Raw genomic sequence first — 20,782 nt, 5'->3', positions numbered from 1 at the left:
ACCAAGGAGCACGCTCGAATACCAGTCCATCTCACGCGCAGCACAGTGCAGACGGTCAAACTCAGAGACGAAAATGCGGTCGATTGCAACTCCACGCTTGTAGTACGTACCAAACATTCAGCCGCTTGCCCAAAACCACCAGGAAGAGTAGCAGAGGGGTATCATTAGGAAGCGAACATGCAAAACCCGGCATAACAATAGCAACGCGCCCAATCAGTCCGCTGCAGAAAACGCACCCAGCGCCAAACAACGCTCAAACGCAGTCATTCCGCCGTTATGCTAGAAGAAAACCGCCATTACAATCTCATGCAAGTGATAATAATATCTCGTCAAGGCGAACTGGGCCGGGGTAGGTCAACTACCGCGTCGGCCGCGACATCGAGGGCGATCGTACGGAATTCGATATGCTCTGTCTGCTCTGGAACGAGGCAATGCTCATCATGTCGGGGTCTCGTTCGGGAGGGTCGTTGGTGTATTGGAAGCCGATGTGCTTGTAGCCGTTGTCCCAGGCTGCGACACGGGAAAGGAGTCTGCGGCTGTTAGCGTAGTCTAGTGTTGGATGAGAGTGTACGCACTGGTCGTCAGGCTCGATGTCCATTTCTGGGATGAGCTCGTAATCGCCCTCTATAGGCAGGTAGTACGCTGATGCGGTGATGCCCAGCGCTGTGAGAACGAGAAGTGTCCAGGATGCGGTGCACATAGACCAGGAGGAGTCGAGTAGGAATCCTGAGAAAAATCGTGCGTCGTGATCGAAGACGTATGACTGTCACTTGTTAGACAGATCGACGCGGCTGAGTAGATGAGACATACCACAATAGCCATACCAGCGCCCTGAATGAGGGCGCTGAATACCAAAACACCCACCACAACACCCCAGCCCTGCACTCTCCTCTGCACGCCGCCAGCCACAATGACCACGAAGCTGACCAGCGTGCACAGCTCAACGACCACACCAAAGCTCATCAGGAAGCCGACGGTGCGCCACATGTTGCAGAATGAAGCGTCTTTGTCGCAGTCGGTGGTGCGAGGGAAGGGCACGCAGTGCCCAGTCTTGGCCGAGCAGCGCGAGTGCAGGCCGTATGAGTATTCTCGTTCGCCATTCTGCAGCACGTGGTCAGTCTACGTCTATGCGACAGGAGGGCGGACATACTGGACGGTACGATATCCACCTCGGCGAGGCAATACTGGCGACTGTCATCGCAGTGCACACTAGCGTGAACACCAGGCCCACGGCGTAGACCTCCTTGCGCGTCATGGTGTGTGGGAGGCGTAGACTCGGCGGAGTTGAGGTAGGACAGGAGGGCGTGACGATTGCGGCTCTTAAGGGACACGCTGCCTGCTGTCTGTTTGGCGTCGATCGCCTGTGCAGAAGTCACGCAAGCAGGAGGCAGCCGAGTGGGGCGCGACACTTCGGGGCACCGAGGGCGATATCTGAGGGCTCTGGAACTGGGAACCTGCCGGGGGGTGGAGGTCACAGAGCGGAGGCGCGCAGCTGCATGCTGGAGCAATATAGGCGGGTCGGGGATGGAGCGTGGAAAAGCTTGAGTATTGGTACGGCAAGCTGGGTTTGCGCTACCTAGTCAGTGGTCCCATGGAGACCAGGAAATCATGACGGCATGGGGGTCGAGGCGCCACCGGTGGCGCTAGCACCGCAATCCCGCGGCGCACACCGCTTGGACGTTTTTTGCGCGCAGTTGATAGCGCGTAGCGCGATGTCGCAGGTACATAAATCGCGCGCTGCGTGCTCGTCAATGTGACCGGTTGTGAGTCAATTGTCCGGCGCATTGCAGTCGCTCCTGCCATTGTTGTGGTGGTTGTCGCCGGCTTGTTGACGCGGTTGCCAACGTTTGTGGCGCTCACAACCGTGCACACATCGCGCACATCTCCGATCCTCGATCGTCTCGAAATTGAAGCAGGCAGCACCCCAGCCTCGCCCACTCATTCCAAGGTCCTACAAAACTCTGCTTTCTTTTCTCGAGTCTCGTGAGACTGAAAGCCGCCGACAACTCCACACGCCCACATGAACAACTCAGACCGTCACACTGTGCTCTGCGTAACATGCCAGACCCGATTTGTAGCCAGCGACAAAGTAGGAAGTCTCCGGATGACTCGAGGGTTGAGTCGGTCCTCTTTGAGCGATCATGCCCAGAACGATGTGCTTCGAAAGATCACCAGACCACCCGGCGATAAGCACACCACTCGAGCAGGGAAGTGGGCAGCATCGCAAACACGTGGGGCTGAATGCCATGTTTAAACAATGGCATTCCTTGCATCGCGCCAGTGGACCGTGCTGTGGATCACTTGCAAAACACCACGAATGTCGTTGATGATCCTCAATTCCACGACAGCGCTGCATCATGCTCGATAACCGACGTCTGCACGTCTTGCTGCTGGAATTGATGTGCGGCCGTAGCGCCTGCTTATTGACAGTGTTGACAGCTGCCTACCTACCTGGGCAGGTGCTCATCCAACGCTCCCACCCATCAGTGCGATAAGAGCACGTTCACCGCCACCAAACGGCAGCAACACAGCCGAGCAAGGCGCACGCAGGATGCGGGGAATGCTTTCACGCAGCAGCCTGTCTCGAAGACGTGATTTAGCTGATTGGTACGCGAGCGAGCACACTGATAAGCATCGTGGTTTGATTGGTCCAGAGGACTACACAGCTTATGAGTTGCATGTGTTGAGGCGGGGTGCGTGAAGTGCGACACCCTTACGCTGCGCGCCTCGAGCGAGCGCCTGTGGCTGCAGCTCGTATCGACTTGATGCTTCGGAGAACTTCACCACTATACGAGTGTTGAGTGTTTCTGCTCACTGTGAGTCCAGACTATTGCATAGCAATCTGCCCCACACTGCCAGGACCAGCCAAGATGATGGATGTATACAACAGGCCAGTACGTTGGCTGCATCGCATCTCCCGGAGCTCACCGCAGCCACGGCGACGCGGCTGTCAAGGTCGGGGTGCATGGGTGTGCATTGGCTCCCCCTCCCTCCCGCTGCACGCACCCTGCATCCGCAGTTCAACAAAGCAGTTCACTGCGACAACCCTAGATTGAAAAGCGACAGCTTTGCTTTCATAAGGCCGACCACCAATTTACTGACACTCCTTCGAGCTCGAAGGCGCGTAGCGTAAGCTCAGCATCCACCAGCCACAAACACCCGAGGTCCCGTGTCGTGATCGTCGACATGGAGGCAAGCGTCTTTCTCCGCCTCACTCGTCGGCGAGACAACCCGTCTATACTGCCGTTTGTATGAAAATCATGGACCGAGGAGAGCGATCCTATACTAGTGCGAAACGATTCTTGAAACCTGTCGTTGGTCTTGCTTGTGAATGACAGCGCTGTGGATCTTCACCGCCCACTTAGGACCTGGAGCAGTAGGTGCGCCATTTTCAGCCATTGATCGATTATTCCTGATCAGAGCACATGTTTGCTGACTGTTTAGCTCTCGTGATTGAGGCCTTTTTCAAACACTTCGTTCTAACCTCCTACCTCTAATCGCACAACTCATTTGTGACCAAAAACTTAAGCGTGTAGCTAAGTAATTTCACCACCTGCTTTCATTCCTTCTTCAACAGCTCTCCGTATATCGGAGTCTTCAACAGTCTTCATTTAGAAACTGCGACCGAAACCATATGCTGTGCCTTCCTGCTGGAATACCGATACAGCTCCCTGCATGAAGGGCGATGGACTTGATAGACCAATCGGAACCAAGCAGCGGATCAACCTTATTGACACAGGAGTGGTATGAGTAGTCGCCAAGGCGTGGAGTACCTCGATAGACGAATTTGATCGCTTGTTCTCACACATTGATTACCTACTTAAGTCTCCTACCCTCCCACACTTCCCAGCCTGGAAGCACAACGCAGACTGGTCATTTGCTAGCCTACATTATGCATACACTGCACCCTATCTTGATTGCCTTTCCGCCTGTCCTGAGTTAGCATTATCCAGCTACACATTAAAGCAGGCCAGCAATTTCGAGGATCGAAAGCGGCATTTGCTGGTTGTTGCATACATACGACAGATGCTCTTCGGAGATGACACATCGGATTTGAGACAATATGTCTGTGTAGGTGTACAGGCCATGGTCTACAAGATGCTTGTACATGAAAGAAAAATCAGGTGGGTTGTTTGTTCAAGTAGGATCTACAGACGGTATAGAAAAACTGAAGCGCTTGGATTTGATATTGGAGTCTCTTGTGAATAAAGCAGGTTTCAAACTATCTTGCTCCCAGTCATTCGATCACAAGATTGAATGAACAGTAGTAAAGTCAATGAGGACTTTGCTGGGTTTATCATCGAGAAAGGCATTTTCTGCATATATACCTAACACCCCGGCACAGCATCTTCTTCAGTGACGCTATATGCGGCAGTTGTCGTAGTAGAGTCATGAAAGGGCCTAATGCAACCGGACATAGTCCCGGCGGCGAACAGAGTGACATGGCTTTCTTTCAGTGTCTTTTCAGCGTTACCCACAGACCAATCTGTTTCGGTTGGATTTGAACTCTGGGCCAAAACAACAGAGGATATGTGACTACCTCAGAGCGCACAGCACCAGTCTCCCTCTTGTATGACTGACGCAATTGTATGTCTCCAGAACAGTGGTTTGAATATCTGACTCCTTCCTTCATAGAACTTGCAGATTACCTTTCCAGCTTAGAGAAGGCAGACAACTTAACGTTAGTACTCTGATTTCTTCATCATGATACCAATCCAACTCATCCGTGGGGTACGTTAATACTACACTGAGGTACAAGTGCGGTATTTTTCTTAACTAAAAAGGGACTTTATGCTGTGTAAAAGACACCGCATCGGGTGAAAAGACATTTCCTTCTATTTAAATAACACCAAACTGTGTTGTTAAAAACGCCGCGGTCCGGGGTTCTTTACACGATTTTGTACCGTAGTGCCAGATAGAGAAAATGAGTAATATGTGCAGGCTTCGCTACGTCTTCTTCCTTGGTAGTCCTTCGGGCTCTCCACCTTGACACGTTTGCGCATACCGACTCCAATGCAGGTGATTTCTCCGCAGTACTTGCAGCGCTACAAAAGGAGTTAAACGCTTTGTAGGGTGGTGGTACTGACGTTTGTAGTGGGCTACTTTTGCGTCCTACGAAACGAGCAGCCAAGCGGTGGCGTACCCGATGCCCACCGCCCAGCTGGTGATGGCGAAGACTTTTCCGACAAGATGGCAGAGGGAGTCATAGGGTGAGCTTTTGGGGCCGTGCTCTCGGTCATTTATGGACGTGGTGGATCGCTCTGATGAATGAAATCAAGGACTAGGAAGCGGATAATGAGGCTTTGAATCTAATGCTTTTCTGAGTGCGTAAGCTAGAAATTAGGTCAAGCCATGAACGAAAGTGCAAAAGAGGAGGTATGTCGGAGATTTGTAATGTTGTTCGGACTGCCTGCTCTTAATGGGAGGAATGATTAGTTGTTTGCGGCCGGCTAAGATATCGGACCCGAACGTTCCCCTCGTTCTCCGTGTTGGCAACTCCGCTAGTTGATTTCCACGTTTCAATATTAATCTACAGATTTCGCAGAACATAACTAGATCTAAACAAAGGACTCTGTATACACGCAACGACTCAAAAGTGATACTTTACACAGCTTTACAGAAAGTTCAAGATGTCTCATGAACATGCCTCCGCCACAAACAGCTCCAAAGGCCCCGGTCTCTTCTATGTTCGCTCTCGCGTCGCTCCATCAGCAAAAGATATTCTCTCCGAAGCCACATTCATGAGATGGTACGAGGAACACGCCGAGGAAGTTGTGGACAAATCTGGCATTCATTCCTTGTTCCGGTCAGCATCAATCCACCAACTGAATTGATAACAAATATTAACAAATTACGTATTTAGTTATAATGCGATTAGTAAAACTAGCGCATCCGATGCATCGAAGCCCTTCCTGACATTTCCTGTTTTGGACGATACTGGCTTCTTGTTGTCCGACGAATTCAAGAGTATCAGTCCGATAAGCACAATTTTGCCTGGCACGGGTAACGTGTATGAGCTGGTTGAGTTTGATGTCAACCGTTTGGCTTTAAGACAGAGTACAATGAGCAAAAAGGGGAATGGTGGTGCGTTCTTCGATCCTTGACTATCGTCAGTTTTAACATTAATGCCATGCAGAAAAGGTAGCAAAGAGCATCGTGACAGTCGAAATTCAGCCGCCCACAGGCCTCGAGGCAGATGAAATAAATGCTTTCTTCGACAAGCAGATAAACACGCTGAATGAAGAGTCGGGTTACACCCGTAGCCTTGTTTTCGAGAGTTGTTCCTCGTTTGCTAGTGCAGGGGGCAAGAAGCAGGAGGGTAGTGAGTTGGAGAAGCAGCACGAATTACCGTCGTGGGTAGTGATACATACATTTAGTGGCGTGGTTAGCAACGATGTGGTGAAGCGAATAGAGCTAGATGTGCATAAGATGGATGAGAGTATTGGAGATTTACACGGCGAGGTCAAAGGGTGGAGCCTCCAGGGAGGTTTTGGAGAAAAAAAGTTGTTTGAATAGTTTTCGGACTGTCTAACTATGAGATCGTAGTCAATTCTCTGCGAGCTGCAAAGCCAAGCCTTTGCTGAATAGAGACAATCTTCTTCGTGTTATAAATCTTGCAAAGCTTGGTGTTGTGGCTGAATGGTGTTGATATCACTACCTTTTCGACGCCTGACAACTGATACTCCATTACTATAGTTATGCTGATTACTGGCCTTGAGCTCTCTGTTCGTTGACCGAAGAATCTTGTTGTAAGACGAAGTCCTACTCAACGCCATGTTGATCGGCTTGGGAAGCTGTTAGGAAAAGACATAGTAAGATGCACTCTTTGGAAGAAATCATAGCTAAATTAAGGCTGGAAAGAGAACTCGAGATGGGGTGAAAGTCTAGGGTTAGAGCATTAGTCACAATCCATATATTGGGCGATATCTGTGTGTTGCATGTTTGGCGTAAAAACCGAGATGGGTTGGCGATTACATATCGAGCGTGTGATGACTGACCACCCTATCATACTCTGCTAGTGTACCAGTCGCGATAAGCTCGAAAACTGCCTAGCACAATATGTGCACAGCTCATAAACAACGTGTTTTTCGGTGCTAATAACTACTCCTCCACCATCTCCGCTTTCTCCGCGTTCCCCGTTCTCGGAGCCGATGCCCCCTTCTCCGACTTCTCAAACCGATAGTTACGAATAAGCACTCTGGACTTGCTGCTGAGAAATGCTTAATTGGGTCCTCTTGGCGTCTGTTAATAAGTATTAATGCAGCTTGGAAGATCCATACATCCTCGTTCATCCCCATAGCACTTCTATCCACTTCGTGTTTTCACCAGCATCACCTAAGATATGGACAACCAGAACAAACTTCGAGTTATTATTGTCGGTTCGGGATTAGCAGGACTGACTGCCGCACGCATTCTCAGAGAACATCACGATGTCACTGTGTACGAACGTGCACACAAATCAGCTGCGACAGGAGGACAAGGCATCTCCATCTCTCCGAATGCAGTCAAGATCCTCGAACGCATTGGATATGATCGTAATAAAGCGGGCGCGGTGCCAATCTATGGCTTCCGATCTTACGACAAAGACGGAAATGTCAAGAAGGATCATGAGGCCGACTTGAAAACCAGGTATGGAGCAGATCAACTTACCCAAAGACGGTCCGACTTTGTGAGCGAGCTCACAAGACTCGCAACTGAGTCCTCAACCGAGTTGAAGATTCAGGGCAACCCAGCAAAGATTGTTTATGAGACTGGTGTTGTCGATATAGATACAGAGAAGGGTAGTGTCGTGTTGAGTAATGGAACGACTGCTGAGGCTGACGTCGTCATTGGTTAGTATTACCACTCGGCAAGGTTCGCATTGCCTCCAAAAAGATGCTAATGACAGCTCAGTGGCTGACGGCGTACACTCACGTCTTCGCAAACATATTCTTGGCGACGATACTATCAAGGCCCAAAAGATGGGATTAACGTGTTACCGCGTTGCAGCCTCTACGGAGGCTGTAAAAGAAGCACTGGGCTCTCTTCCTCACTGGTGGGAACCTACCACGGCTCAGAATCGGGTGTGCGTGCTCGAATCCGGTGATGGTACCGACCGCTTCGTTGTCGTGTATCCACTTCGTCATCAAGAGTACATGAACTTCTCATGTATCTTCCCTTCCCGAGAGTCGAAGCAAAGCAGGGCCAATTCCTGGTTTGCGGAGGCTGATAGCGACGAGATCATAGAGATCTTCCATGATTTTGACGAGTCTTTCCGCAAGATTCTTGGGTACTGCTATCTTTTTCCCTTCAAGGAAGTTCACTTTGCTGATATCTCCAGTGTCTCCACGGAAGTGAAATATTGGGAACTACAGGATCTTGATCCTCTACCTACGTGGACTCGTGGCCGTGCAATTGTCATTGGAGATGCCGCCCACGCGATGACGCCGCTGCAAGGTCAAGGCGCCAACCAGTCTATCGAAGATGCCGAGAGCTTTCTTCTGCTTAGAGGAGTGAAATCCGAAGATGTTCCGAAAGCTCTGAAGCATATTGATAGTCTGAGGAGACCCCGAGCAACGAAGGTCCTAGAAGACACCCGCGGTATGGCCCGCGAAGTCAGTTGGGAAGAGAGGATGGCCAAGTATGATTTTCTCTTTAGTTACGAGGGTATTCTTGAGGCCCAGAAGCAGAATCAGATTCCAACCTAGATGTTGTGTTGCTTGTTTGACTGCCTAAACGAACGGCCTTGCACACTTGTGTAAGCTTCGAACGATTAGGGGTGTAGCGATTATAGGCACAGACCGACTTGCACAATCAAATTTCATGTTGGATCGTGTATAATGTAAAGTCGACATATCTTGTTTACATCATATTATAGATACAAGCAAAGCATGAGACTATTGTAGAAAGCTAGAAGACTTGAAAAGCTGATCAGGTGCGAGAATGAGTGATAAATTTCCATCTATCAAGGTATCTATCGAAAAGGTGGTTACTCATACTTCATCCGATCCCATGCGCTAGTCGCTTTTTAGACCAATCCCTTGTGTTCTTCCGATTGGCTGTTTTGATCCATTGAACTCCTTCATGTTGACCATGTTCTGATCCGCTCAAACAGTGGACTAACTTCCTCAGTCAACAACCAATAACGGTTGCTGATATCATGACAACTAATCAGGTGCTGAGAAGAAAGACAACATAGATGTTAGGGGCGTGATTTATCTTTCGTGAAAATGATATAGAACTCAGGTGCTAGACATAAAAACGTGGACTAGAGACAGATATCTTTCAGTTTAGAATAGGCGCACAACATAGAAGTTTGGTTGCTACAAAGAGAGCCATTGTATTCTTACACCACGATTTCAGTCCAGAGGCGGCAGAACGTGAGCGCCCTTCATTAGGTCAAGTGCCGGAAAGCAGGCCTGCATCAACCTCGAGCACTATTTCAACTCCGAGGCACAGGCAGAACGGCCGCACCAACATGGGAAATGAAGAACCAATATTAGGTACCTCACCGGTCTCCAAACGTCTCCCGACATTTTGTCTCTTTGGCCTTTTTTTTTTCAGCTATGAGGAAGCAGAAAGTATGGATGTGTTACTTCACTGCTGTAAAAATAGAAGATTCAGGTATTAGGAAGTAAACCATGCGGACATCTCAGCGTCAGTCTTAACTTCGAACCACAGACACAACAATCACAACATGGGGTGATGCATACTGTTATTTGAAGTTCCCGCCAGTTTCTAGACTGTTCTCCTGACATGGTTTCATTGGATCTCCATTTCAGTCCAGAGAAGGACAGGAGAGGGCATCCACCTCAGGGCAGTAGGTCCATAACACATACCGTTGGATTACTATGTTTTCGAGGCAGCAGATAACATTTATAGACGGTATCGACTTTGTAGTGACAGCTATAGCGCTGAGGAGAGAAGTATGTGCCGAATTTCTAGGGCGTTTCAGATAACATGTATTGAATGGAAAAGGATTTAGGTACCCTACCAGTCTGCAAAATCTTCTTCCGCCATAACTTGAAAATGTCTGTCTTTTGATTTAGAAGAGGGCAGAAATTATTGAAGCACTAATCTCCCATCAATCTGAACCACGTCTGTTCTTTAGTTCGGGAGAGGCAGAGAACATCGCAGTGCAATATATTCATTTCTGGAGTAATAGCGTTGGTACTGGGGAGACAGACATTGGTCAAGCTGATAGGGGATTTCGAACAATTTCAATCACTTGAGAGGATATTGGGGTACTTTGAAGGCCTGAAAGCCCCGCTACCAACACAACAATATTGTCAAGTCCTTAGATTTCAGTTCAGAGAAGCCAGAAGACATCAGTTTTCAAGCACCGAGTCCGTCGCACATCATCTTTGCGTCTGGATTTCGGTTCAGAGGGAGAGAACATAAGAGTAATTCTGTCGTCTTTCTCACGGTAGTAGGCTCGGGTGTTGGGAAGATAAACATGCGGCGGTGATATTGTAATTTTGAACAGTCACAACAACATGTAGCAAATAGGAATTTGATTTCGACACCCCACGATTTCGACACTCATTTCCCAGACACTCTCAGACTTGAATTGAGTTTTCGGTTCAGAGGAAGTCAGAGAACATTCCCGCCAGATCTTGATTATTCAATGGTAGTGACTCAAATTTCGGTGAGATAAGCACGTCACGACTATTTCAAGGCTCCGTCCAGCCGCGACGACATATGATAGAAGGGCATGGATTTAGATTCCCCGCGAGTCTCTAGCGTGCGCGGAATCGGAATCAGTTTTCAATTCAGAGAAAGACAGAGGACATATGTGCTGGCAGGTTTGAATTTGTGGCAGCAGTGACTTAGATGCTGGGGAGAGCTACTTCAATTACAGGCACCTTTTGTACAGCCGCTACACCATCTTGAGAGGGTAGATGCCTTGACTGGTCTCCGGACTTTTCCAACGCAACATCATCGAGCTCATATTCAATTTCAGTTCAGAGGAAGACAGGGAACACATGGACGAAAAGCTCTGAACTTTGTAATGGCAGACTCAGATACTGATGCTAGGGAGAGAAGCGTGTTTCAATTACAAACACTTCTGTAGAGCCATAGTAGCGTGTAATGGGGGAACATGTATTCAGATACTCGGGCGGCCTCCAAGACACCCCAGCATGTCTCTTTCGTGGTAGTAGTTCGATTCATAGAAGGTTGAGAAAATGGTGGCACGACCCATATTGGTACTCGTAGTAGCAGACTTAGGTGCAAAAAGAGAAGTATACATCGGATTTTGAGACTTTTTAGTGCAGCCGAGACAGCGTGAGTTGGAGGGGAAGTGTGTTGGCACCCACAGTCTCCACGCTCCCAACATACCCGGGTGGGTTTTCAATTTCGGTCCAGAGGGGGCAGACAGCATCCAGAGCTTGCGGGAGAACTTTTACTAACAGACCCAGAGGTTGGAAGGGAACTATATCTCAAACGCGAGCATATTTTGCACAACCGCAGCATATATTCTTTGAACGTGAGTTTAAGTTCCTGAAAGTCTCCAAACTGCTCACCCAACGTTACATCTCTGTTTCCTCATTTGTTCAAGAGAAAGCAGAAAGAATGCTAGAAGAAGAGCCCAATTTGTGTGGCAGACGCAGGTGCTGTAAGAGAAGCATGTTGGACATCTTTCACCCATTTATACAGCCGCAACATCATTTCTTAAAGGGGACTTTGTTCAGATATCACACAGTCTCCAGACTCTTCCCAGCATGAAATCTATGTCTGTTTGGTCCAGAGGAGACAGAAAACATCAGAAAGTTTTGTTTCAGGTTGTTATTGCAGACTCCGATGCTAGAAGAGAACCATGGACTGGTGTTGTCATGTTTTCGGCTTAGAGGAGGCAGAGAACAGGCAGCAAGGAAACCCGCTTTTCACATGACAAACTCTGGGGCGGCTTTTGGTTCAGAGAAGGCAGGAAACATTTGCGCGCTTCAATTTGAATTGTAATGACAGACTTAGGTACCAGAAGAGAACCATTCAACCCACTCGCTGTGGTTTCGGTTCAGAGGAGGCAAACAACATTCCACGGGTCTGGGTTACCTTTTTAAAACAGACTCAGGTGCTAGAAGAGAAACATTCCTCAGTCGGTATGGCATTTCGGTTCAGAGGCGGCATAGTGTGATTAGCTTCGTGATAATAGACTCAGGTGCAGGAAGAGAAGCCGAGCCATGCTATCTTCAATGGCGATTTTGACTTCAGCGTCACAGGCGCAACCGCCAGAACAACATGCGATGAATGAGGCTCTGATCTCGGTACCCCCACCGCAGAGAAGGACAGACATGAGCAGGCGAAGGGTTAGATTTCGAACGTGTGTGGCGGGAGGGCAGAGAGGTTGCATATCGCAGGCGTGTTTGTTCTTGAGCATTTTCGAGGAAGGAGCAGAACAAGCCATTCAAAATTTCGATGTGGGAGGACGCTGGTGGGCGAGGGTGTGTTGTATGTTGAAGGGAGGGTGGCGGCCATATATATGTCGAAGGACACCAGTCACGTGCACAACATGTACAGCACCAGCGCGTTTTTGAGTCGACGCATCAACGTCTCAACATGTACATTTTCATACTCATGTGCACGCGCCCGTTCTAGAAGGCGGTACATGCGAGTATATGGAATCTGGTATACAACTACGAAGTATCATACAAACCCCTCAGAAGACTGCGGTCTCAGAAGACTACGTTCTCGGGGTCCCGCTCGACGACAGGCTTCTTTCTCAGTATATCGTGGCACAGCAAACTCGCCGCCACACTAACGTTCAGCGAATCAACTCCGACCTCGTCGACCTCCCTGCCATGCTTGATCCCGACGTTGTAGTGCGCGATCTTCAGCAAACTAGTCTTCAAGCCAGTAGCTTCGGCGCCCAACATGAGAATCGTGGGGTGTTGTGCGACAGGACTGTGGTCTGGGATAGGCTTGGGGTCCGAAGCGCGCGCCTGCGTATACACGACATCGCTCGTGCCGTCCTGCGCATCATTGGCGGTAGGGACGGCGTCAGCGGCATAGCAGCGCCAGCCATTCCTGCTGGACTTGCCGAGGAAGTCTGCGGGCTCAGAAACGCGGAAGATAGGCACCGCTTCGGCGGCGCCCGCGCTGGCTTTCACGGCGATGTGCGACCAGGGTGCGGACTGGCGGGCGGGTGTGACGATGGCCTCAGCGCCGAGGAAGTACGCAGAGCGCGCGATGGCGCCGAGGTTGCCTTCGTCGAGGATGCCGTCGAGGAAGAGGATGAGAGGGTGGCGCCAGGTGGATGACTTGTAGGAGTAGGATGTGCGGGAGCCATTCACGGCAAGTTCTTCTTTGGTCTGGTGGTCGAGGACGACGTCAAAGGTGCCGGCTTCGCGTGTGCATTCTTTGAGCTCGGTGATGGGTTGGACGGGCAGGGGCGAGGCTTCGAGAATGAAGCCGTTGTGCGGACGCCCCGAGGAGGCTTTGTCGAAGGCCCGGTCGTAGTCGTCGCCGACTTCGCGCGTGATTTGGCGTAGATTGGATGCCTTGGCGCGCGCGAGCAGGATGTCGCGGTTCAGGCCGCGCGAGTTGACGTAGAGCTTGTAGAACTGGCGACGATTGGCGCGGATGGCGGCGAGGACGGAGGAGTAGCCGTAGATGAACTCAGAGGCGGCAGTGCTGTACGGCAGCGAGTCAGGGGAGCGGTCGTAAGGGGATGCGCGGGAGGGTATGGAGGACCGTTCTGAGCGGTCTGATTGAGAGGTTCTGCTGTCGCGATCGTTGCGAGGAGAGGGTCGGTCGTCACGGTCATTACGAGAGGAGCGTCTGTCATCGCGATCGAATGTCCTCTCCGATCGACGTTGAGGTCTGTCGTCACGGTCAAATGTTCTTTCTGTGTCGCGTTGGGGCCTGTCGCCACGGTCGAATGTTCGCTCTGTCCTGCGCTGTGGTTTATCATCACCATCGAATGACCTCTCCCTGCGCGGCGGCCTATCGTCGCCATTCTCCGACCTGCGTTGCTGTCTGTCCCCACGGTCGAATGTTCTCTCAGCCCCACGTTGAGGCTTGTCGCTGCGGTCGAATGTCTTCTCTGTCCTTCGATCTGGCCTATCGCTACGCTCGAAGTCCTCACGGCTGCGTCGTGGTGCGTCTCTTCGCTCAGTCCGCGTGTCTCGACCGCCAGACCGGCCAGCGAATCTGTCTGGTCGTTGTGCTCGGCCCTCGAAGCGCTTCGGGCCGTCGCGATCCTGCTCCCTCATGCGTCGGTCGACAGCCGACTCGTCTGACCTCCCACCGCTTTTCCTCAACTCTTTCCGCCTGGGCGGAGCGTCTTCATCCTCCCATCGCCTGCGCCTTGCTCCGATTGAAGACTTGCTTCGTGACGGCCGTGTACGGCCGCTATCTCTCTCCTCGTAGCGCGGTGATGTCGCACGGTCGTCTCCGAAGCGTGAGCGACCGCCTGAACGTGATGGTGAAAACCTGTCCGGCCCACTGCCCCGGCCCTTCTCGATGGCAGCGGTGATGGATTTGTAGCGACAGAAAGTGCGGGGGAGGGCACTTCGCTGGGTCCGTAGTAGCGCACCGCTGAGCAGTAGAGAAGACAGCATCGAAGTTTGTATGGCTGAAATGGGGTTTGGGGCGAAGTCTGCCCTGGTCCGTGAAGAAGTTCACTTTCACGCGCATCTGAGCTTTCACCAACTTTTGGCGATGAACGGCCCGCCGGAGTTAGCGTAATCGCGCTATCACGCGTCGGGGTCCACAACCACTGTCCGATGACATTCAAGTCGAGCTCGCCAGGTGCGTTGCCGTCATTGCCCTCCCTAAAATCGCCCAATTGCAATGCGCGGTGCTGTCACATAGTCGCCGAAGTTCCAAGCTGTATATCGCGACCGCATCGAATCGCCGCATCGAATCACCGTCCCGCGAGCTCACACAGCAACGAGAGCTTCGTATTCGTATCACCGCTGTTCACGCGTTACAGCACGTGTTTCCGGGTCGCCAACATGAGTTCCGACGACGACGCGACTCAGCTCATGGCAGCGTTCAGGAGAGGAGGCGCAACGAGGTCTGGCGCGAATAATCTCAAGCCCGCCAGCACACGCGGCCGCTCAACGCCGCGCCGCTCGCCTGCTCGAACATTACCAGCGAAACAGGGTGCCACGGTTGCAGTCGAAAACATGTTTACCGATTCGAGCTCCGATGAGGACGAGATCAACGCTGAGTCGCCGCCGTCCAAGATCCAGAGGGTGTTACATGTTCGAACAAGCCCTGTCCGCAACAGGAGCGAATATACATATTATGAACCGCGAGATGAGGTCGAAAGCATCGTGCTGGAGCGTACATCAAGGAAGGGTGATATCATATATGATGTCAAGCTTGTTAGTGGTGAGACAAAGGAGGTAAGTGAGGCAGCTACCACCCAGCGATTGAAGGAACGAGTGAGAGAGCTTTCCACTATAAGTGAGAGAGTGGCTGCTGGATCGCTGCGGCTCAAAGCGTGTCTATTGGACGCCAATCAAGCTCCTCTCCGTCCTCTCCTTCTCTCCACCAAGACTTCACAGTTTGACGACTCTAACACGACGCCAGATCAACTTTGAGGAGCTCCTCGAACTTCCCGGTGGCCCAGCTGCGCTGAACAATCACGAGCCCGAAGACGCCACCTCCACAAGTGCCGACGACATGAGGCTCCGCGGAAGGACCTCCAAAGCAAACAATGATGGCTTTGTGGATATTACTACAATCGACATTTCCTCGTCAGAGGACAATGACATGAACGACGACAAGCTCGTTTCAAACATGAAACGACGCAAAAGCCGTGTTGGTAGACCAGTCAAGAGTGACAAGAATGGTTCGCGCTCGTTGCGGAATCGATCAGACCTGAGCGACCCTATTGAACTTACAAGCAGCGATGAAGATAGTGAAGAATCGGGCAAGCAGCGCAGGCGACGCAAGAAGGTCCAGGAGCCTACGCGACGATCTACACGACAACCGGTGCCAGTTCGAAACTTCGATGATGAGGAAAGCGAGGACGATGAAGAGACCAGCGACTCCGATGACATACTGCGTTCGAACATATTCCCTGGTGGTAAGCGCAAGAGGCGGGGCTTTCGCGCATCCAAACCAGAAAAGGTCCGGCGTATTGGTGCGCGCCAGTCTGAACGATCGACGCGTGCAACAAACAACATGGAGGAAGCGGGGGAACACGACATCTATCGCTCGGACTCGGCGCCAAAGCCCTCTGCACCGCAGGTCAAGGCTGTTCGAGAGGTTTTCGAGACGCGCCCTCGTGGCGACCTCTTCCGCTCTCGACACGTTGAAGGCTGCGAGGTGTGCTACGATGGCCCCAATGTTGCTCCGCTTGTTTACTGCCAGGGCTGCTCCCTAGCATACCACAAGAATTGTTTGGGTACCAGAAGCTCCCGCGAGCATCTTGTTACCAAAGTTGGCGATGAGCAATTCATCTTACAATGCAAGCGATGTGTGAATGTCTACCAAAAGAAGGATCGTTTTGCGCCTAATCTATCCAAATGCCAGGATTGCGGCAAAACCGGCGATTCCTGCAAACCATTCAGGCACCGGAAGACCACTATGCAAGAGATGAAGGACCGTGAAGACAACGACGGTGACGATCCCATAACTGACGTTCCCTCCGAGCTCGTCAATAATCCTCACAATGTTCTGTTCCGCTGCACAAAGTGTTCGCGAGCATGGCATTACCACCACTTGCCGCCTTTGTCACCATACGCGATAGACGTGAACCGCGACGATCAGGAGCTGGCAGACGAACGCTTCCGTGAGTACTCGAACAAGTGGATGTGCAAAGAGTGCGACAACACTGGCGATAAAAAAGTCGGAGGTCTTGTTGCTTGGCGCCCATCAGACGTCGAAGCGTATCAGCCTGGCACCCCATGTGAGCTCGTCAATGAAGACGACAAGCAGTATCTCATTAAGTGGGAAAACCAGTCGTACTTCCGCGCTGCCTGGTTCTCCGGAGCTTGGACATGGGGCGTCAGCGCAACTGCTATGCGCAGGGCCTTCTTCAAGAAAGAAGATGGACCGAAGATGCGTACTGAAGATGCGATACCTGAAGAGTACCTGCGCATTGACATCGTTTTGGACATCAAGTTCACCAGTTATGTCGAAATCCGATCCGAGGAGATCGACAAGGCACGTATTAAAGAGGTTGACAAAGCTCTCATCAAGTACAAGGGCCTCGGATATGAGGATGCTGTCTGGGAGAAGGTTCCAACGTCCGAGGACGGAGACCGTTGGCTCGACTTTGTCACTGCATACAACGATTGGGTTGCGGGACGATACATCAAGGTACCCAAGCAAGGTCCGCTCAGGGCTCGCCTTGAGAAAGTCCGAAATACTGCGTTCGCCAAACTAGAGAGGGAAGCTCAGCCGGAGAACCTCGTCGGAGGCGAGCTGATGAAGTATCAGATGGAGGGTCTGAACTGGCTATATTATCAGTGGTACAACCAGAAGAATGGAATCCTCGCTGATGAAATGGGTCTCGGAAAGACCATCCAGGTCATTGGGTTCATGGCCACCTTGGTTCAGGAACACAATTGCTTTCCGTTCATCATTGTGGTGCCCAACTCTACTTGCGCCAATTGGCGTCGCGAGATCAAGCAGTGGGCCCCATCCTTGCGCGTCGTGGCCTACTTCGGTTCTAGTAAAGCTCGTGAGATGGCGTACAAGTACGAGATGTATCCTGAGGGAACAAAGGACCTTCGTTGTCACATTGTTGTGACCTCATACGAGACCGCGTCAGACGACAGCAGCAGGAGATTCCTGCGAGGCGTCAACTGGGCCGGATTGATCACGGATGAGGGGCAACGCCTGAAGAACGACAAGAGCCAGCTCTATACTGCGCTCTCGGCAGTCAAAGCGCCCTTCAGGTTGCTCATGACCGGTACACCCCTTCAGAACAACGCACGAGAGCTGTTCAACCTACTTCAATTCCTGGACGAAAATATTAATGCTGCTGAACTCGAGGAGAAGTACGCCGAGATGACATCTGAGAACATCAAAGAGCTGCATGAACAGATTCGACCATACATCCTCCGCCGCACTAAAGCTCAGGTCCTGACCTTTCTCCCTCCTCTTGGTCAGATTATCTTGCCAATTTCCATGAGTCACTTGCAGAAGCAGGTTTACAAGTCAATCTTGTCCAAGAGCCCTGAACTGCTGAAGGCTCTTTTCACCTCAGACAAATCTCTCAAGCAGCAAGAGCGTGCCAATCTGAGCAACATCTTGATGCAGCTGCGCAAGTGCCTGTGTCATCCTTTCGTCTACAGCCGTGAGATTGAGGAGCGAACGGATGTAGCCGCCGTCTCTCACCGCAATCTCGTCGAAGCGTCTGCGAAGCTTGGTCTGCTAGAAACCCTACTGCCAAAACTTAAAGAGCGTGGCCATCGAGTGTTGATCTTCAGCCAGTTCCTCGATATGCTCAACATTATCGAAGACTTTCTAGATGGTATGGAGATGTCGTATCAACGTCTTGACGGCACCATGGGGTCGCTCGAGAAGCAGAAGCGCATCGATCAGTTTAATGCACCTGATTCGCCTCTTTTCGCGTTCCTGCTCTCGACGCGCGCAGGTGGTGTTGGCATCAACCTTGCGACCGCCGATACTGTCATCATCCTCGATCCTGACTTCAACCCTCATCAAGATCTACAGGCCATTGCACGAGCTCACCGTATCGGTCAGAAGAACAAGGTGCTATGCTTCCAACTTCTGACCCGATCTTCCGTGGAGGAGAAGATCGTGCAAATGGGTCGCAAGAAGATGGCTCTCGACCACGTTGTCGTAGAGCAGCTGGACGCTGATGAAGATGAAGAACAAGATGTTGAGTCAATTCTCAAGTATGGCGCCGCTGAGCTCTTCAAAGACGATACTGCAGACCATGATATCCGTTACGACGATGCATCTGTCGAGAAGTTGCTCGATCGCAGCCAGATCGAGAACACTCGCGCTGCCCCTGGCGACGACTCAGCGGAGTCGCAGTTCAGCTTCGCACGTGTTTGGGCCAATGACACAGGTTCGCTACAAGACAATCTCGACATCGCTGAAGTGGAGACAGCTCCTGACCCAGGTGTGTGGGACAAGATCCTGAAGGAACGCCAAGCACAAGCTGCCGCTGAAGCGCTTGCTCGGGCGCATGCTTTGGGCAGAGGCAAGCGCGCTCGAGTCGTAAGTACTCATCACAATATGCTATCACTCATACTGACACATCATAGAATGTCGACTACATGACCGAGCAAGAGAAAGCCAAAGCTGCTGCTGATGACAGCGAAGAAGATGCTGAGCCTCCATCGCCTGTCAAGGTCAACAAGAAAAAGAAGCAGAAGCGTTCCGACTCAGGAAGCGACACTGACTTCCAAGTTGACTCGGATGAGGATACCGAGGTCGAAGTGGAGGATCCGGAAGGTAATGTGCAACAAGAGCTCGCAGATTCGACTCAACAGCGCGGCATCGGCAGTCTTGCCCGTCAGCTTCCACCGCGACCAACAGGTGAAGACCAGCTTCGTGTTCCGGGCCAGCCTACAGCTGTCGTCTCCGCTCCTACGCCACCGAAACGCAGTCCAGCCAAACCGGCCAAACCAAAGAGCAGTGGTAAGCCCACAATTTCTTCATCGAAACTTACAGACAAACCTTCCGCAGTCGATCGCGCTCCAAAGAAAGTTGCGAAAGAGCCAACAGTCATCTCATTGATCTCACCTCCAGCTTCCCCGAAGCTAACACCTACGTCATCAGTCAAGCCTTTTGTCCGCGCGCATATCCCTATTCGGAACCCCTTCGATCCGACCCAACCGCACACCCTCCGCATTTGTCCTGCATGCCACAAGTCCCATCCTTCCGGTGCTTGTGAGCTTAAAGTGGCTGGTGTCGAGCACTGCGGACTTTGTGGGCTGGCGCACTATGGCTACAGTCGCACCTGCCCCCACATCAAATCCGAGACACAGGTCCGCGAGATGCTGCAGGCGCTTAAGAACTCACCCGAGAAGAAAGAACTCATTGACCTCGCAGTCAAGTACCTCCGCGGCGTAAAGGGCACACTGGTGCAGCAGAAGAGGCGCGACCGCGAGAAGGCGGCTGGTATGAACCAAAATATGGCTGCCACTAATGCCGCACTTTCTTATGCCACCGGAAGAAAAGGCATTGGAAGCGGCCCACCTCCTGACGCGCAGCTCAATCAACATGCGAAACAGGGAAAGGACGTTCATCAGTCGTGCGTTCCTCCTCCTCGGCAGCAGGAGCAGATGGCGTTTTCACACCAACTGCAGGGTGGTAGGCCGGTACCGACAGGACATGCGCAGGGAGAGTTTGACGAGCGTGATGTCGAGGATGCCCTGAGAGGCTTTCTCGGGCAGGGACAGGGAGCGCGAGGATGATGCGACTTGAGGAGGGCTGACGGAGTTATGAGGAGTAGGTCAGCATTCAAGCGCAAGCCGTTAGTACCCCCATCGAGGAAGTCGCGGCAAGGAACACCAGGGTGATTTGTAGTCGAAAAAGGGTGATTAATAGTCAAGCAACAGCTCTCTGATCAGTCATCGACGTTCGCAGCTGTTCGGGTTTCCTGTTCGAAAAGCGTACTCACTGTCAATTCCTTCTAGATTTGATCTCACACATGAGAAGGCGTTGTCAACATGTGCCTTGCACCTCCTGAACGCATCTGTCTCGAATATTCGCAAGGAGAACAAATCTAATACAAGGTAACGCACGAAGCTAACAATGCACAAAGAGTCAGACATGCTACATCGCGACAATACAGTGGAATCCGAGCCAAAGCGCACCGAGCTTTGGACAGCCAACTGCCACCACAAAACGAGACAAAAAGGAA

At 51.4% G+C, this 20,782-nt stretch overlaps 5 protein-coding genes across 5 annotated transcripts; 3 read left to right on the top strand and 2 right to left on the bottom strand.

Moving 5' to 3' along the window:
- Positions 1-70: 70 nt before the first annotated feature.
- On the bottom strand, positions 71-1,413 carry C7974DRAFT_175330 (uncharacterized protein). Its single transcript, XM_046136236.1, has 4 exons — positions 1,151-1,413; positions 811-1,101; positions 576-763; positions 71-530 (listed from the first exon to the last, which is right to left on the bottom strand). Exons 1-4 carry the CDS (start codon positions 1,253-1,255, stop codon positions 359-361), a joined length of 756 nt encoding a protein of 251 aa, XP_045998381.1. The 5' UTR covers positions 1,256-1,413; the 3' UTR covers positions 71-358.
- A 4,253-nt stretch (positions 1,414-5,666) lies between these two features.
- C7974DRAFT_284813 (uncharacterized protein) lies at positions 5,667-6,378 on the top strand (the record flags this gene model as incomplete). The annotated part of the gene is made up of 3 exons (XM_046137616.1): positions 5,667-5,806; positions 5,864-6,084; positions 6,137-6,378. Coding segments are annotated over 3 exons (603 nt in total), but the record flags the coding sequence as incomplete, so codon positions are not given.
- A 718-nt stretch (positions 6,379-7,096) lies between these two features.
- Positions 7,097-8,787, top strand: C7974DRAFT_471709 (FAD binding domain protein). Its single transcript, XM_046146512.1, has 3 exons — positions 7,097-7,832; positions 7,894-8,269; positions 8,321-8,787. Exons 1-3 carry the CDS (start codon positions 7,343-7,345, stop codon positions 8,685-8,687), a joined length of 1,233 nt encoding a protein of 410 aa, XP_045998379.1. The 5' UTR covers positions 7,097-7,342; the 3' UTR covers positions 8,688-8,787.
- A 3,721-nt stretch (positions 8,788-12,508) lies between these two features.
- On the bottom strand, positions 12,509-14,590 carry C7974DRAFT_393110 (uncharacterized protein). The gene has a single exon (XM_046141747.1). It carries the CDS (start codon positions 14,538-14,540, stop codon positions 12,654-12,656), a length of 1,887 nt encoding a protein of 628 aa, XP_045998378.1. The 5' UTR covers positions 14,541-14,590; the 3' UTR covers positions 12,509-12,653.
- A 131-nt stretch (positions 14,591-14,721) lies between these two features.
- C7974DRAFT_175274 (PHD/FYVE-zinc-finger like domain-containing protein) lies at positions 14,722-20,681 on the top strand. Its single transcript, XM_046136235.1, has 4 exons — positions 14,722-15,332; positions 15,520-19,131; positions 19,179-19,554; positions 19,696-20,681. Exons 1-4 carry the CDS (start codon positions 14,937-14,939, stop codon positions 20,331-20,333), a joined length of 5,022 nt encoding a protein of 1,673 aa, XP_045998377.1. The 5' UTR covers positions 14,722-14,936; the 3' UTR covers positions 20,334-20,681.
- Positions 20,682-20,782: the final 101 nt, after the last annotated feature.

This window comes from Boeremia exigua (assembly GCF_020726555.1).
Source record: "Boeremia exigua strain MPI-SDFR-AT-0100 chromosome Unknown C7974scaffold_5, whole genome shotgun sequence".
Classification (NCBI taxonomy): Eukaryota; Fungi; Ascomycota; class Dothideomycetes; order Pleosporales; family Didymellaceae; genus Boeremia; species Boeremia exigua.
The sequence above is the reverse complement of the archived record's forward strand: the minus strand, read 5'-3'. Positions and strand labels throughout refer to the sequence as shown.

Excerpts from the sequence above, each read along its gene's own strand:
- C7974DRAFT_175330 (XM_046136236.1), bottom strand. The coding sequence starts at position 1,255 with ATGACGCGCAAGGAGGTCTACGCCGTGGGCCTGGTGTTCACGCTAGTG. Across the intron at positions 1,102-1,150 it reads GGTGGATATCGTACCGTCCA|AATGGCGAACGAGAATACTC; the intron begins GTATGTCCGCCC and ends CACGTGCTGCAG. Across the intron at positions 764-810 it reads GCGCTGGTATGGCTATTGTG|TCATACGTCTTCGATCACGA; the intron begins GTATGTCTCATC and ends AACAAGTGACAG.
- C7974DRAFT_471709 (XM_046146512.1), top strand. The coding sequence starts at position 7,343 with ATGGACAACCAGAACAAACTTCGAGTTATTATTGTCGGTTCGGGATTA. Across the intron at positions 7,833-7,893 it reads TGAGGCTGACGTCGTCATTG|TGGCTGACGGCGTACACTCA; the intron begins GTTAGTATTACC and ends ATGACAGCTCAG. Across the intron at positions 8,270-8,320 it reads TCTTTCCGCAAGATTCTTGG|TGTCTCCACGGAAGTGAAAT; the intron begins GTACTGCTATCT and ends TGATATCTCCAG.
- C7974DRAFT_393110 (XM_046141747.1), bottom strand. The coding sequence starts at position 14,540 with ATGCTGTCTTCTCTACTGCTCAGCGGTGCGCTACTACGGACCCAGCGA.
- C7974DRAFT_175274 (XM_046136235.1), top strand. The coding sequence starts at position 14,937 with ATGAGTTCCGACGACGACGCGACTCAGCTCATGGCAGCGTTCAGGAGA. Across the intron at positions 15,333-15,519 it reads TTAGTGGTGAGACAAAGGAG|ATCAACTTTGAGGAGCTCCT; the intron begins GTAAGTGAGGCA and ends ACACGACGCCAG. Across the intron at positions 19,132-19,178 it reads GAGGCAAGCGCGCTCGAGTC|AATGTCGACTACATGACCGA; the intron begins GTAAGTACTCAT and ends GACACATCATAG.